Source organism: Bubalus bubalis, chromosome 15, assembly GCF_019923935.1.
Source record: "Bubalus bubalis isolate 160015118507 breed Murrah chromosome 15, NDDB_SH_1, whole genome shotgun sequence".
NCBI classification, from domain to species: domain Eukaryota; kingdom Metazoa; phylum Chordata; class Mammalia; order Artiodactyla; family Bovidae; genus Bubalus; species Bubalus bubalis.
This window is the reverse complement of record NC_059171.1, coordinates 46708144-46724036: the sequence shown is the minus strand read 5'-3', so window position 1 is coordinate 46724036 and position 15893 is coordinate 46708144. Positions and strand designations below refer to the sequence as shown.

At 46.9% G+C, this 15893-nt stretch overlaps 1 protein-coding gene and 1 long non-coding RNA gene across 7 annotated transcripts in view; one reads left to right on the top strand and one right to left on the bottom strand.

The window, feature by feature from the left end:
* Nucleotides 1-1974: 1974 nt before the first annotated feature.
* MSC (musculin) lies at nt 1975-4781 on the bottom strand. The gene is made up of 2 exons (XM_006080468.4): nt 4072-4781; nt 1975-3159 (listed from the first exon to the last, which is right to left on the bottom strand). The coding sequence occupies exons 1-2, from the start codon at nt 4579-4581 to the stop codon at nt 3073-3075; spliced, it is 597 nt and encodes a 198-aa protein (XP_006080530.1). The 5' UTR covers nt 4582-4781; the 3' UTR covers nt 1975-3072.
* Nucleotides 4782-4880: 99 nt separating this feature from the next.
* The window catches only part of LOC102393072, a 139724-nt gene continuing 128711 nt past the window's right edge, over nt 4881-15893 (top strand). For 4 of the 6 annotated variants that reach the window (XR_006544943.1, XR_006544945.1, XR_006544944.2 and 1 more), the window contains exons 1-3: nt 4966-5447; nt 10417-11265; nt 13704-13794. This is a non-coding gene — a long non-coding RNA (uncharacterized LOC102393072). Of the gene's footprint in view, nt 5448-6071; nt 7603-10416; nt 11266-13703; nt 13796-15893 lie in introns of those variants that run through there. The other 2 variants (XR_006544946.2, XR_006544942.1) reach the window with 2 other exon arrangements.

Here is a 15893-nt window from a genome sequence, read left to right as displayed (position 1 = left end):
TGGATATGTGAATCAGTGAAAGCACCCCCTTCTTGGGGGTGGGAGGCAGAGGAGGAGCAGAAAATCTGTGGGTTTGCCCCTGAAGTATCCTGAAAGGATATAATCATGGTAACACACATTTTAAATATTTTATTTATGAAAATGTGCCCTAATATATTTCCTTGTTTATCCAATTGCTTTTTCCTGCTTATATTCACTGCAAGTGGTCTTTTTCTTTTCTTTTCTGTCTCTGTTTCTACTCTGGTGGGGGGCACTTTTCTCTCACTGTTTTAATCCAGGCATCTCAAAACAGGACCCAGTCTTAAAGACTGGATTCCTGAAATGTCCCACCTGTTTAAAGTGGTACCACCTGTTTAAAGTGGCCCCCCCCTTAAAATGTTCCCTTTTGCCAAAGTCTTCCCTTCTGTTTCCTTCAGTCATCAATAAGCCTTTAGGACACGGCTCACTGCCTTAGGAAGGATGCTTAAATACTGCTGTCACTTTTATTCCTGATGACCATCTTCTGAGGCAACCACTGTTACTACCCCATTTTGTAGATGCGGAAAGTGAGGCTGAGGGGAGTTGCATAGTCACCAGTCTGTGGGGGGGTGTGGCTGAGCTTGGATCCCAAGGTAACTTCTGCAGACTTTCAGGTTCACATTATGAGCTAGGACACTGCCTCCTTTCCTTTAAAATGACCTCATTTGCTGGCAGCTTTGTAAAAGACCTCGACTCAGGGCTGGCTTCTAGCAGACACCCAACTCCCAAGAAGCTGGGTCCCCAAAACTGGCCTAAGTGGGCTTCCCTGATAGCTCAGACGGTAAAGAATCTGCTTCCAATGCAGGAGACCTGGGTTCGATTCCTGGGTCGGGAAGGTTCCCTGGAGAAGGGAATAGCAGCTCGCTTCAGTACTCTTGCCTGGAGAATCCCGCGGGTAGAGGAGCCTGGCAGGCTACAGTCCTTGGGGTCACAAAGAGTCAGACAAAACTGAGCAACTAACACACACACTAAGTGCCTTTAACCACCATGATAAGGTTTCCTGTCACTAGTTACTCCCAAGTACTCCTTTAATCAAAGATCCTTGATGCCACAGAAAGCTCCTGCCAACTTCTGCCACTGAAGACTGGATCCTGAGGGCTGGATCCCCCACCGGGATATGAACAAAAGCCCAAGAAAATCCTGCCAGAAACCAGTTCTCCAGAGTTTGGGTTCGGTTTAGTGCAACACAGGAAACCATGCTCCCTCACTTCCCTCTCACCTCCTAAACTCCAGCTATATTTTCTCTCTCTGGTAAGTGAACTGCCTTTTGATTTCATAAAATAATGGACACACCCCAAATTGGGCATTTGTTTAGTTTCATCCTTCACACTTTTCTAAAATTTTTAAGGTTATACAAAGAGAATGCTCCTCTGTAAAAAGACCTGCATTTAAAAACCTTGTGATGGGTTTCCCCAGTTATTACTTCCTGTGAAAATTGCGGGTGGCTGGATCAAAAGTCTATATAAACATTATTAAAAAAAAACCAAAAACTCTCCTGAAATACAAATCAGTGCCAGTTAGACCCAAGACTCATTCCTACTCTGGATGTGTTGGCTGTAGGGAGTTCTTGAATTACTTGCAATTGTTAGCACTAAAGTGTCTTTTAGGCTGGAGAAATTCTTGTGTGTGTGTGTGTGTGTGTGTGTAAGAAAGAAGTGCACCTATATTGCTTTGAAGAGTGTATACCTTTCTTTCCACGTGGCCCTGACGCCAGAAGACTATTAAGGGCCTTACAAGCCTCTAGTCCCTGGCTTCCAAGAACCCTTGCCTTACGAAGAGGAATCAGAATCAGAGAAAATAATGAGAGTTATACTTAAAATTGCAGCGATCCAAACCTGATCAACCCCTCCGCCTCCAACAATGACCCAATTCCCACACAGAGCCAAAGGGCAGCTTTAAATTAATTCCCAGACCAAACAGCCACGGGCAAAAAGACCACGTTTTGACGCCCCAGGGCACTTTTCACAATGCGTTTTATTATTCATAAAAAAATAAATTTATTTACATTTGCTAATTATTGTGGTAGTGCTGCCTGGGGCAGCGGCGCATTCCGCCGCATCATGGTCTCTAGTACGGAACAGCCTCCGCGCCCCATCCCGCCCGGAGGAAGAATGGGGGCGCCGGGAGGTGGAGTCGGAGGCGGGTGCCACCCGAGGGGGAAGCCAGGTGGGGACAGTCGGGAGTGGGGGGTGGGGAGGGGGCCTGCAAGTAGGTGTGGGAGGAGGGAGCAGAGGGAGGTGCCCAAGCAGACGCGAGCCAGGTCGGTGAGGAGAGGCGGATGCGAGGCTCAAGCCTTAGAAGGGGAGGGGGCAGACCTAAGCCTGGTTAAGGGGAGATGCTCGCCTCGAGGGACGGAGGGGCGTCACTGGCCCCCGGAAGCGCGACCGCAGGGAGTGCTCCGGGCAGACCCGGTCGGGTGGGTCTCTGCGAGCGCGCTCCCACCTCTCCCAGAACCGGCAGGGCATCGTGCGTCCGGCCCAGGGAGAGCAACCCTGTGCGATACAATTCTAGCACAGGTGTGCCGCGCTCCTCTCTTTGCAACTTAAAAACACACCCCGATGTAGGGTCTGGCGTGAAGACTTCGGTCTTTGAAGCCGGTTGTCCAGAGCGCGTTCTGACCATGGTCTAACCGTGAGAAGCTTGGGCAGTGCAAAGTCGTGCCATCACACGGTAGATCTGGCTCAGTTTGGAAACTAACCCCTAGGCGGCTGCGCGCTGGGCTCTGACTGCACCGCGGGGGTAGTCTATACAGCTAAAGCCCGAGGCTTGATCTGGGTCCGCGTGTAGTGTCGTCGCCCAGACCCGCGGCAGCAGAGCCGTCTGCGCCCTGCGATGCCAGGCTCACTGCCGACACCCGGGAACTGCCCACCCCCACCCCCAACCCCCCCCCAACGCCCGCCACCTGTCCAGTTCACGGTCCTGGGCTGGGGGAGTCTGGGAGAATCCAATGGAACGTTCTTCCCATTCTTGGGGCTTCTCACACTGTCTCCCTCCTCTCCCTCGTCCCCAAATCCGTGTGCTCAACCAATAATCCCAAGTGAGTTCGAGTTCGGTCTAAGCGGTGGTCCCACATAATCTGTTGGCCGAGGAGACTTCTTTGGTGTCAGAGTCGGGTCGTCCCGAGACCACAAATGGCCACGTCTGTAAACCAGAAAGAGCATCAGATACCGGAGAAACGATCATTTCAAACCGAAACCGCTCTCCAAAAGAAACCCCGGGATATCCCTGGCTTTGTGTAGCTCCGATTTTATCAGTATTCTGGGAATTTTTCGTGTCTTCTCTCTAAAACCAAGATTTTAATTTTACTGGATTTTGATCACGTAAGAAGGGAATTTTCCGTTCCTGCTGTCCTCACGGTGATTCCGAGAAATTTGCATGAATTTGGGATTTTGTGGCTTAGTTCCCTTCCCCCCAAACACACACACACACACACACACACACACACACATCCACACACCCACACACCCATCCACCCATCAGCCATTCACTCCAAGAAGGAACTGGGATATGATCTTTCTCAAGCCGGGAGAGTTGGCAGGTCGAAGAGGGACTTTCCAGACAAATCCCGTTTGGGGAAACCTCTGCTATTCAAGAATTGAAAAAACCCAAAGGCTTTTAAAAAGGTCTCGGTCTTCCCTCCCTCCTTTCAGAAAGTAGGGCTGGTTGATTTAAACCTGTCAGACTCTTATCTGGAAAAAGTTAGGAGAGGAGACTTTTCGTTCTATCTGCAAAGGGACAGCGGACTCCAATGGAACGTAGATTTACCCCGGAAGCAGGATATTAGCCATAGTGATAGTAACTATCAACCGGCAAAAGCGTCACGCACAATGATCAGACTGATGCAAACACAGAAGGGTGGATGGTTCTCTTCCAGGAAAACGCCTGGCTCCTCCCGTAACTTGGGAGAAACCAAACTGGCCTCCTCACCACCCCTACCAGACCTACCCCCGCCCCACTTCGGGTTCTTCCCAGCGGCCAGACTCTGCCGAGCGCCGGGAAGCGCGCTAGGCATCACTCGACCGCCCCGGCCCGGGCCTCGCGCGCGGCGCCTACCAGGTTCACCGGGTGCACGTAGCCGTTCTCGTAGCGGTCCTCCTGCAGCAGCTGCCGCAGGTGCGCGATGTAACTGGAAGCCAGCCGGAGCGTGTCCAGCTTCGAAAGCTTGGTGTCGGGGGGCACCCAGGGCAGGCTGGTCTTGAGTCTGGAGAAGGCTTTGCTCAGCACGCGCATCCGGGCGCGCTCTCGGGCGTTGGCCGCGTTCCTCTGAGACTGCTTGCACTCGGCCGCCGAACCCTTGGGCGGGAGGGGCTTCTTGCCGCCGCCGCCCCCAGCCACCCGAGGCCGCTTCCTCTTGCAGCCTCCCGCGCCGCCCGCCGCGCCCAGCGCACAGCGCTCCTCCTCGCCGTCGGGGTCATCCTCCTCCGCAGACGAGTTGTCGCTGGGCGACACGTAGCTGCGCTCCGCGCCGCGGAGGGACGGCCTCTTGGAGACGGGGACCGGGTACCCTCGCTGCAGTCCCCGCAGCTCCATCTCCTCGGGGTCGCTCACCGAGCCGGTGGACATCGTTGCGTCCCCGGCGCCCCAGCTTTCTTCCCCCAGTCCAGTCTCGCGGCCTCCGCCTTCCGCTCCCTCGCGGAGGCGGGGGCCAGGCTGAACTCCGCAGGCGAGGAGAGATCTGGGTCGTGAACCGCGGAGCCTCGAGACTGATCCGGGAGAGCGTGGCCGAGAAGTCGGCGCCTGGGCCCAGGCTCGGCGCTCACTACCGCGCACCGCGCGTTTTGACCGGACTATTTATTCTGTACTCCTCGGAACAAACCACCCCGGCAAAGAAGAGGGGGTGGGAAAGGGGGGCAAGAGGTGGGGCGGGGGCGTGGAATGGGTGGGGACCGCTTTTCAGAGTGCCGAGAATCTGCTGGTGGGGGCGGGGAAGGGGAAGTCTCTTGAACTGGGATCTGGACCCCTGGGCTCGAGGGACCCATCACTGCGAGACGAGTGCTCCTGGGTGAGTGAAGGAGGGGATCTTGTTCGTACCCAGGTACCCACTTCCACCCCCTGCTGATCTTAACGGAGGCGAAGATCTCCGGACACTTGGAAACCCCAGGATCTCGACCTCTGCGTCCTTCCCCTCTTGTCAGCCGAAATGTATTTTCCAAGTTCATCATTCATAATGTATGACTGCCTATTCAAGCCCGGCCCGACAAAAGCGTAAAAGCTAAACAAGCAACACCGAACAATGGGCGAATTACCTCTCATTTTCCTCCCCTCTTTTCCTTAAACGTCGCAGTTTGATTTACAAAGCACTTTCATCTACAGTGGTTCGTTTCCTTTTCCAACATCTGTGACTTAAATGTTATTATCTCCACTTTGCAGAACTTGAAGCTAAGCCGCAGAGATGGATGTTAAGTAAAGGACCCCATATCGACGGTCTGGTAAGCAGAATATGGACTCAAAATCCGTGTGTAGAATCCCAGGCCCCTCGGTATTTCTGTCGCACAGCACAGGATGCTCTGCGTCTGTTTTCTGCTATCTGGGGAGTTCCACGCGTTAATTCTGTTTTCAACATCAGAGTGCGGTAAGCTAGAGGGGTCCTGCCCGCGCTCTGAGTTACAGTCTAGGGAATCAATGACTATTTTCGATGGTGTGTTGAAGAGCACGCTCCTGGATTCAGCATGCAAAGTCAGCACAACCATCCAAAGTAAAACAAAACAAACAAGAAAAAACACCACGATAAAACAGCACCCAGAAGTATGCCCCTCAAAGGAGACAAGGCATAACTGCGGTCTCCTTGTTTGCTAACTGGGAGAGCCTTGGCAATACGTGGTCTGGGACTGTGTGCTTCATTTTGGGAGTGGACATCAATGGCCAGCTGTTGAGTGCCTGCTGTGTGTCAGGCACTGGATTAGGCGTCCGGTGCACCCCTTGAGTAATTAAAACTGAAACAACAGCAAAATAATTAAAATTCTGTGAGTGGGTTTGGGTTGGCCATGCCATTCTGCACTGAGGAAACTGAGTAGTCACACCCGAATTAGGTATACCTGTCCTTTCCCTACAAGCCTACAGCCAAGCTGAGAGAAGCTTAAGGAGACAGATGGGCAGTCGACCCGGGACGGTGCGGGCAGAAGCCGCAGGCCAGCCTCGTCCCAACGACTCCTCCAGCAGAACAAATGCGCCGGGCTTGGTGCCTGAAGTGCCGCAACAGGTGGCTGGCCAGGGCTGACTTCATCACTCAGGCATCATCGTTCCACCTTCGTCTCCCAGGCCAGGCCTCCCTGTGGGGATGTTTTGCCAAACCCCTCCCTCTCGCCCCGTTTGCAGAGGTTTTCTCCCGATATATTTTGCCATTTGGGGGAGGGGGTGGGGGTGGGGGGGGGCAGAGCTGGGGGAGGGTCTCTGAGGTCAGTTGAGTAAAACGCTCGCTCTCAGTTCTCTCGGTGCTGGGAAAACTCAGGGAGTACTTGACAGAGCTAGAAATCTTTCCTGGACCGCTGCTTGAACTTGAACTTGACTCTAGGTGCTGGGAGAAGGAGGGGCGGTTGGGGAGAGGAGAGAGAAGGGAGGGTGGCAGGGAAAGGGGAGCAAAAAGATGTAAAGGGAAGATCTCAGGCCGCTTTTTGCACCGCCTATTGATGACCTGAAGCTATCAGTATAAATACAGAGCCTCATACATTAGAGGCAGGCATATAGGTTTTAAAAAACGGGATTGTTTATACAGGTGCAGAACAAAGTCTTTCTTTGGAAAAGATTAATGGCAAGGAGACTGCTAGATTTTCTCTAAACAGTCACAAAAACTGTACCCAGCCTCAACGCCAATCAGGTCATGGCCAGTTTCTTTTTCTTGAAGAAACTGCCTGACCCCAACGATTCATGTTGTTGTTGTTGTTGTTTTAAAACTAGCTCTTTCCTGTTTGTTTTTTTTTTTAATTTATTTCCCCTTCCTTCCTACTTTCTTTTCTTCCTTCCTTCCCATCCTTCTTTTTCCCTTCCTCCCTCTGATCTCTTTCAAGAAATATAGCCATTTCCTCTATTTTCCCATTATTTTGTTTTCATTTTCCCTTTCCCTCCATTTCTTTCTAATTATATTTTTATTCTTTCATTCTTTTTTTTTCAAGTTGCAGACTCCTAATGAAGATTAAGAAATGTATCTTCATATACATTGCATGTTAGTATATAACTGCAGTTTGCTTTAACAGGTTTGTAATGGCATCTGATATTACACTTTAAAAATGCTTTTACTTTTCCTTCTCTCTCAGTGATTACAAAAACCTCATAAGCTGAAGTGCTAATATAATATCTGTTTTGAAAAACCAGTTGTTTTGATTGTTTCAGCAAGTCCCCATACACTGCAAATAAAAAAATGAAACGTTTACTTTTGTATTTTAAAAACAAGCACACTGAAAACAATTCCTATTTGCCCATGAAAATAACCTTTGAGATTTGTAACACAAATATACAGGTTTCTGGAAAGTTATGACCAACCTAGATAGCATATTCAAAAGCAGAGACATTACTTTGCCAACAAAGTTTCGTCTAGTCAAGGCTATGGTTTTTCCTGTGGTCATGTATGGATGTGAGAGTTGGACTGTGAAGAAGGCTGAGCGCCGAAGAATTGATGCTTTTGAACTGTGGTGTTGGAGAACTCTCTTGAGAGTCCCTTGGACTGCAAGGAGATCCAACCAGTCCATTCTGAAGGAGATCAGCCCTGGGATTTCTTTGGAAGGAATGATGCTAAAGCTGAAACTCCAGTACTTTGGCCACCTCATGCAAAGAGTTGACTCATTGGAAAAGACTCTGATGCTGGGAGGGATTGGGGGCAGGAGGAGAAGGGGACGACAGAGGATGAGATGGCTGGATGGCATCACTGACTCGATGAATGTGAGTCTGAGTGAACTCCGGGAGTTGGTGATGGACAGGGAGGCCTGGTGTGCTGCAATTCATGGGGTCGCAAAGAGTCGGACATGACTGAGCGACTGATCTGATCTGATGGTATATATTGATGATTTTGAAATTCTTTTAAGATGTTCTTTTTAAGTATGCAGTGGGAGGTGGGTTAAAGTTACATTATCAAACAAACATTAAATACATTTAATAATGGTTAAGACATTAATAATCCCAGCTCTCCTTCTTATTAACTGTATGACCTTTGGCAATTTTTTTTTCAAGGCCCAGATTACTAATATATAATATGAAATATCTATCTTGTTGTGAGGAAGGGGGAGTCTATGAGAAATTGCCTGGGCCACAGCCTGATGCATGAGAAAAAAAATCAAGAAATGCTAGTTATTTTTATTACTATGAATTGTGTGATGCCCAACATCAAACATCTAGTAAGTGTTAGGGTCCAGAACTGACCCAGGGTTTGTAACCAAGGGCTTGTTCTGGGTTTCAGGCAGCACCAGAGGTTTCTTTTCTTTAACTGCAGGCTTCTGTGGTTCAAGTGCATGGTCCTATTACCTGACATTTCCCCCAGGCCTCAGAAAAGGCCTCACTGAGAGAAACTGATGGGACTACATTAGAAACTTTCTTTTCCCAAGCTTTCTCCCCATAATGCCACAGCAATTCTCCCAGCCTCCCTTCCCCTATTTGAAAACTACTAAATAAATAAATATAAATAAAACTCCTAAATCAGTTACTGAAAGGGTTAAATGAAATTGTGGAAAAGCAACACACTAAGTGTAACACTTAGTGCTTAATTTGCTGAAATATAAAATTCGCAGACTCTGGTTTTCTAAAAAGAGAGAATGAGGTCACAGACCACAGGAAAGGCCATTTAATGCCACACACCCACCCTTTCCACCCCCGAAGTAGGTACCAAGGCCATTTAATGCCACATCACTCCAAAGTAAGTGCTGGGGGAAGAAGTTTGAGGCTGTGCAGATCAAATAGTTTAGAGTTTAGGGAGAGTAGGGACTGTGTCTATACTCTTGGACACCAAGTCAAAGCATGTAGAAAGTAGGTGCTTAAGAAATGGTTGTTGTGGGAATGCATTTCCCATATGACTTTCCTGGTGGTGTCTCCCCAGATAACTCTTGATGTTCTGGGTTGCCCAGTTGGCTGAACAAATTGCCTGTTCCTTTGATCTAGAAAAATAAGAGTCTAGACCAACACTGGCTAATATTATTGATGTCACCAGCCACATAAGGCAACTGAGCACTTGGAATGTGACTAGTCATGTCCAGTATTGTAAAATACACACTGGATATTGAAGACAATGTGAAGAAAAGATGGAAAATATCTAATATTTTAAAAAATATACATCAATGATAATGTTTTGATATATTGGGTTAAAGGAAGTATATTATTAAAAATAATTTTCCATGGCTTTGTATTTTTATAATGTGGCTACTAGACATTGGGATTTACAGATGTGGCTCGCATTATATTTCTGTTGGATAATTCGGGGATTAACGATGCAATTGTGCATTGAGTGTCGTGTTTGCTGTGGCAGGTGTTGGTGAGCCCGACTCCCGCCCACTCGGAAGGCACATTCTCGTGGGAAAAAGCACCATAATGCGGGAAGCACGTCTGCTCTCACTACCTCCTGTCATCTCGCCTGCACCCTCCACGTGTACCCTACCCCATCTAATAGGTCCAACCCCAGAACACTGGGAGAAACGCTTCCTGTGGGTTTGGGCTTCTGGTGGGTTTGAATTTCCGTAGCGCTTCTCACGGGGAAAAGTTACACGGAGGCGTCCATTCCCCAGGTAGTTTGGGCCACCCCACAGACAGTGGATGCCAGGGCTCCGGATGCCCAGTTCCTTGGTCGTTTCAGAGCATCTCTGGATGCAAAGTACGACGTGCACGCGTGGGAGGCTCAGGGTCTGGCAGTATGCAAGTCACGTGGAGCACAGGTCATGTGGTATACGGTTATGGTGGGGCGGGACAGTCACGTGGGGAGCATAGTGTTGCCATGTTTGTCTTGTGAAGCCGGGGAGCTGATTGGGCGCATCCAGCGTGTTCCCACGCTTCCTGACCCGGAAGGACAGGAACTTGGACCCTGACGGCCACGTGGTCAGGTGCCTGTGGGAACTGTGGGGCCTGCGAGATGAGTCTTCTATTGTTCCGAAGGCAATCGTTCCTCCGCCGGTTATTTATCCAAGATTTGCTGCTAGATTTTTGCCTCTGTGGAGTTCCGTGAGACCTTAGCCTTTAGAGAGGCTGGGCCTGGGCAGGTCAGGTTTTCGGAGTCTGAAGGTGGAAAAACTGGAGTTAAGAATGAAAAATGAGATATGGAATGTGATCAGACCCAGAGACCTGATTTTCTCTGCCATTTAGGACAGAAGAAAAAAAAAAAAAGTCCTCAGTAGTTTGTCTTGATAACTAAAATGCACGTGACTTTGAAATAGATATTTTTTAAAAGCTATATGTGTGGGCACTAACCAAGGTTTCTACAAACTCCAGGTTAGGACTAGAAAGCTGCGGGACTCCTACAGATGGACTTTCCAGATGGCTTGGCTGTAAAGAATCTGCCTGCCAAGCAGGAGAGGCAGGTTCCATCCCTGGGTTGAGAAGGTGTCCTCTGGAGGAGAGAATGGCAACCCACTCCAGTATTTTTGCCTGGATAATCCCATGGACAGAGGAGCCTGGTAGGCTATAGTCCATGGGGTCACTGAGAGTAGGACAGGACTTGGCTACTGAACAACAACAAATTCCTGCAAACGACTTTGAATTCTCCATTAGCAGAGTTAAGCAGCCCAGCCCAGCTCTCAGGAGGAAACACATGGTGATGGCTTGGCCTCTGGAGGTTTGTCTGCAGAATCCCTGGACTTCACTTATTTGGAGGATCCTGAAGGACAAGTTGGTCTGGGCTGTGATTCATGGGTCTGACAGAAGTCTTATTTTTTAAAAACCCTTTGGGACAGCCTTCCATTCTTAGAAGCTGAGTCTCTGTCTAAGAAGTTTTTCTTTTACTGTTGATTTTTATTGGCAATACTTTGAAACTGTGACAATGCTACATTTCCAAAACATCCCTTGAAACGTAGAGGGTCTCTGGTATGTTGCCCCAAGCCTTGGATTTAACTGTGGAGTTAACCTAAGAGAAGATGACATCCTGCCATGTGGCACGTACTGGAAAGAGGCCCCTCTGCTGTGGACATTAGGAGATCTCTGCCTATCACCTCAGTGGCCTCGGGACACTTGCTTGCTGTCTTGGAGCTCTTTCTCTGTGTATAGCCCACCAACCAGGTGGCGGTGAGGGGAACTGCAAACCCATGTGTAAGCTTCCCTGGAAAGTGCAGAACATTGTACAAGGTCAGTTATTACACTGCTGTCTTCATTCTCTCTCCTAGGGACTCATCTTTGTCCTACCCCCTTCTCTCAATTGTGAGCCCTGCTCTGTGTCACCCTCATGTTAGCAGCCCTCTACCCTCTACCCTCTACCCCCTTCCCCTCAGCGCCTCATCCCCTATTGAACATCAAGTGAAAACTAAATGCCGCCTGGCGCCAGAGGAAGTTGTCCTGTAATAGATACTTCGTGGTGTCAGAGAGCAGGGATCCTGTGCACTTTGTCAACCAGTCCCTTAAAGTCTTCTGTAAAAGGGAGCCTGGCTTATTTACATACAAACTTTGTTTCCTTGGCCCTAAGTCCCTCTCACCTCCAATTCTAAAATGAGCTCCCATAGGGATCAGAGAAAAGGGAGGTGTTTGGGGCAATGTGCACACTTTTTCTGAATGTTTTGTCCTTTGGATTATTTGTGCTGCTCTGCCCAATTAGCAAGGATAATGAGCCAGTTAGCAGGGGGAAAACGCTGCCCTCTTTAAGTTTCAAAGATGAACTCCTTGAGGATGTTGGAAACAGTAGATAAGGAATCTTCATGCCTGTTTCATCACTCTATCCCTATTTCTTCTTAAATTGCGACATTTAGGCAACTTCCTTTAGAGAGGAGAGTAGCAGAATTAAAATTAATAAGAAAACAAAAAGACTAAATTGTCAACTCAGTGATGACAGAGACTGTGCCTTGTTCATCTGGGTATTCCCCCTGTCTGTAACAGACACTACCTAAGTATTTGATCATTGAAAACATTGAAAAACACAGGAACCCAATCTAATCTTCACCCATAATTACTGGAAGACATACTCAAACCATTATTTGCCCTTCACTTAACCAACTCAATTTACTCCTGTGTGCTCTGCCCCACTATCAGTACTTACAGAGATCCAATTACATTTCTGATTAATTGAATGGACTTATGGAAACTATTTTCTGTTTTTGAATGTAGCTTATATGTCAGTTTACTCATAATGTAGTTGCCACAATCCGAGTGTTAATTCTAAATAATTGAAGAATTATGTTTGTTATAAACATCCCAGCAATGAAATTTCTCCTTATAAAAATGAAATCTGGCTTTAAATACTGTCAATAATTTTTTTTTCCTGATTGAAAAAAAATTCAGAATTTTTATAAAATTTCAGAGGGTCATAGTTCTATAAAGCCTCACATTAAACCTTTATCATAGTGTAAGGGGAGAATGGAGCCCCGAAAGGCCCACACATTTAATGGGTGAGCAGAGCAGGGGATTCAGAGAAAGTAAGGCCATCATCAGAGAGGTGAGAGGAAAACCAAGATTACTGTTTTTGAAAGCAAGGGAGGGGTTTCAGGAAATAATGGGTGGGGACTTCCAGTTGAGGTGGTATGATAAAGTCACGTTTTGAAGCTGCCTTTGTGCTCCAAGCACATGGCAATGAGTTAAAGTGTAAAAATAGGAAACTAGAAAGGCGCAACTGGGTTCAAAAGCAAGAAAAATACCCCTGTGGACCAGGAGTAGAACAGAAACTGAATGTTGAGTGCAGTTGGAGCTTCTGGCAGATCCTCCAGGCAAGAGCATCCAGGAGTTGAGTTCCTTTGCAGAAAGGGGGAACATCATTGTCCCCTGTGAGGAGGGGGACTGGTGTGGGTCACTACCTAAATTAGGATGGAGGTCCACCTTAGTGAGTACAACCACCAAGGAAACAAAGAAAGCAAACCCAGCTAGCCTATTGGCTCTGTGACTGAATCAGTTTCTTTTTTTTTTTTTTTTCTCTTAATTGTGGGTCACTTTTTCCTGCTTCTTTGCATGCTTTGGTGCCTTTTGTTTGGAGGGCAGCAGACACTGTGAATTTTGCCTGTTGGTGCTGGATATCTATGTATTCTTATAAATACTATCAATATTCGTTCTGGGATGCAGTTACTTGGAAATAGTGTAATCCTTTTCAGTCTTGCTTTTCAGATGGCTCGGTAGAAGGAATCAACGGTGCTCATTCTAAGTTAATTCTTCCCCGTACTGAGGGAAGACTCTTCTGAGCACTCAGCCTGAAGCCCTGCGCATAATGGAGGCTTTCCAGTCTGGCTGGAGCATGTGTTATTCCTGGCCCTGTATCCCTACCTGACTCTGTTCCCTTTCATCTTTTTTGGTGAGAGTTCCTTCAACCTCTGGTAGTTTCCTCCTATGCTTGTGCTGCTCCACTGAAAACTCCAGGGGGACCTCCTGCAGATCTCTGGAGTTCACTCTCTGGGCCCCTGCCTTCTCTCTGGTCTTCTGTTGGGTGGATTCTAGCTGCCTCGTTCTCCCCACTCTCTCGGCTCTGGCTTCTCCACTCAGGGGTCTGCCTGAGTTCTCCCTTTCTGCTTCTCACTTTGGAAACGTCTGTGATGGCAAGATCTGGGGCAACGGCAATAATTATAGGCCTTTCCTTGTTTCCCATCTCTTAGGGTCCACTGTCCTTTACTGCCTCCCGTCCAATGTTTGGAGAACCATTGTTTCATCTCTTTTGCCTGTTTTGTGGTTGCTCCAGATGGAAGGGTAAGTCTTATCACTGGAACTCAATTTTGGCCCTAAGTGGAAATTTTTGAAATTACTCCTTGGTAGGAAACTGGTTTCTTTTTGGTTTGCTTTTAAGGGTTAGAATTGCTTAAGCATGCTTATGTTTTGAGGAAAAATTAAAGATGTTAAAAATATGAGAAACAGGAGTTCCCCAGAGGAGGTGGAAGGAGATGGGAAGGTAGCTTTGATGAGCATAAAATACACCTCTTTGCCTGAAATGAGTTGAAACTAAATAATGTAGGATGCCACTGTAGATCAGGAATGGTTTCTCATAGGAAGTTAAGAGGCTAGCCCCTGTGAGTAGGAATGAGGTATTGAGGTTAACAGAGGTGGGGAATGCGAGGAGTAACCTTTTGGAGAATAGAAGAAAGGACTGAGTAGGTGTAAGACCAAGTGTTTCAAAGAGTGTTAAGGGCCCTGATGAGGGACTTCCCTGGTGGTCCTGTGGTTGAGACTTCCTTCCAAAGCAGGGGCTGTGGGGTTCGATCTCTGGTCAGAGCTAGGATCCCACTGTGCCTTGGGGCCAACCGCTCCCCCCACCCCCCAAACATAAAGCAGAAGCAATATTGTAACAAAGTCAATAAAGATTTTTAAAAGAGCCCACCTAAAATAAAAGAAAAAAGGGACCTGGTGAGTTTGAGCATTTATTCTCATTAATAAATATGAAGTTTTCTAGCATATTGGTTGATATATAGTGGTTATTAGAAATAGTTGAATCTTGATAATAAGATTCCCGGTTTACATCTCTGGTAACAAGAAATTGCAAGAATAAGCTGCAAATGGATTCATTATGTTTTGATGAGGTAGAGAGGCAAGTTAGGAATATGGAGTTTAGGGGAGACACTGTTAGGGATTTAGATGAAGCTTCTATAGTTGGGGACCCGTGGTACACAGGAGGGAGGCAAAAATGAAAGTGTATTTTAATTTTTTTTTTTTCTTTTGGGGTTAGTGGAGAGGAAAGGATTTGCAAAGACACAGTACCACTATGTTGCACAAGTTTTGAGGGTGTCATTGACATAGAATTCAATGTGGAAGAACCATATATTCAATTATCATTTATCTATTATTGATTTTTTTAATTGAATATCTATTTCTTATATTTTTTGTAGTTGTGCCTTGTCCTTGCAACCAGAATACATAAATACATGCACATATGCCTACATACATGTAAACTGTTCTTCGAAATTTAGGCTACCTGGAGGTATTAGCAGATTTTTTTTCAACATATCCCACAGCAGTTTAGAACACAGCAAATATTGTGTATTTTAAATCAATGAGAGGCCCCCTGATGTCTTGATATTAGTTAGAGGGTACTCACTGGCATGTAATAGATAGTTTAATGGGGGAAAAAGGTAGGATGAGTCAGATTGGTCCCCAAATGCCCTTATTTTCTCACTAGTATTCCTCTACATTTTATATTAAAGATATTGAGGTTAAGAGAGGCAAAGTCCCTTGCTGAGAAATAGTTGAAGGTGAACTCAGACTTCTAGATTAGGAGTCTAGCTCTGCATTTACCATTTCACACCCATGATGGTTAATTTCATGTGTCAGTTTGGCTAGGCCACAGTTCCCAGTTACTTGGTCAAATGTTGTTCTAGATGTTTTTGTGAAGGTATTCCTCTGTCTCTTTTGGATGAGCTTCACTTTGAAACAGATAGACTCTAAGTGAAACAGATCATCCTCTATCATGTGAGTGGGCCTTATCCCATCAGTTGACTGTCTTAATAGAAAAAGACTGACCTCCCTAGAAGAAGAAGAGGAGATTCTGCCAGGAGACCACCTTCAGACTTGGACTTCATCTCTTCCTTCTGTGTCTAGTCTGCTGGCCTACCCTGCAGATAATGCTCTTAACCAAAAACTGTTGAATCTTAAAGAATTTAGTAAGCAAGATAATGTGTACTATCAGGCACTCCTAAATTGGGAGTGTTATAAAGGGATAGTGAATCTCATAGTCCTTGAAATTTAGTCCTTATTTTAGAAGTCATGGAAAAATGAATCTAGCCAGGAAGGAAACTGCCCCGGGTAACTGTAAGTATCAATGCACTGACTTTTCTTTTCTTTTTTTTTTTTAATAGTAT

Excerpts from the sequence above, each read along its gene's own strand:
- MSC (XM_006080468.4), bottom strand. The coding sequence starts at position 4,581 with ATGTCCACCGGCTCGGTGAGCGACCCCGAGGAGATGGAGCTGCGGGGA. Across the intron at positions 3,160-4,071 it reads ACGTGCACCCGGTGAACCTG|ACGTGGCCATTTGTGGTCTC; the intron begins GTAGGCGCCGCG and ends TCTGGTTTACAG.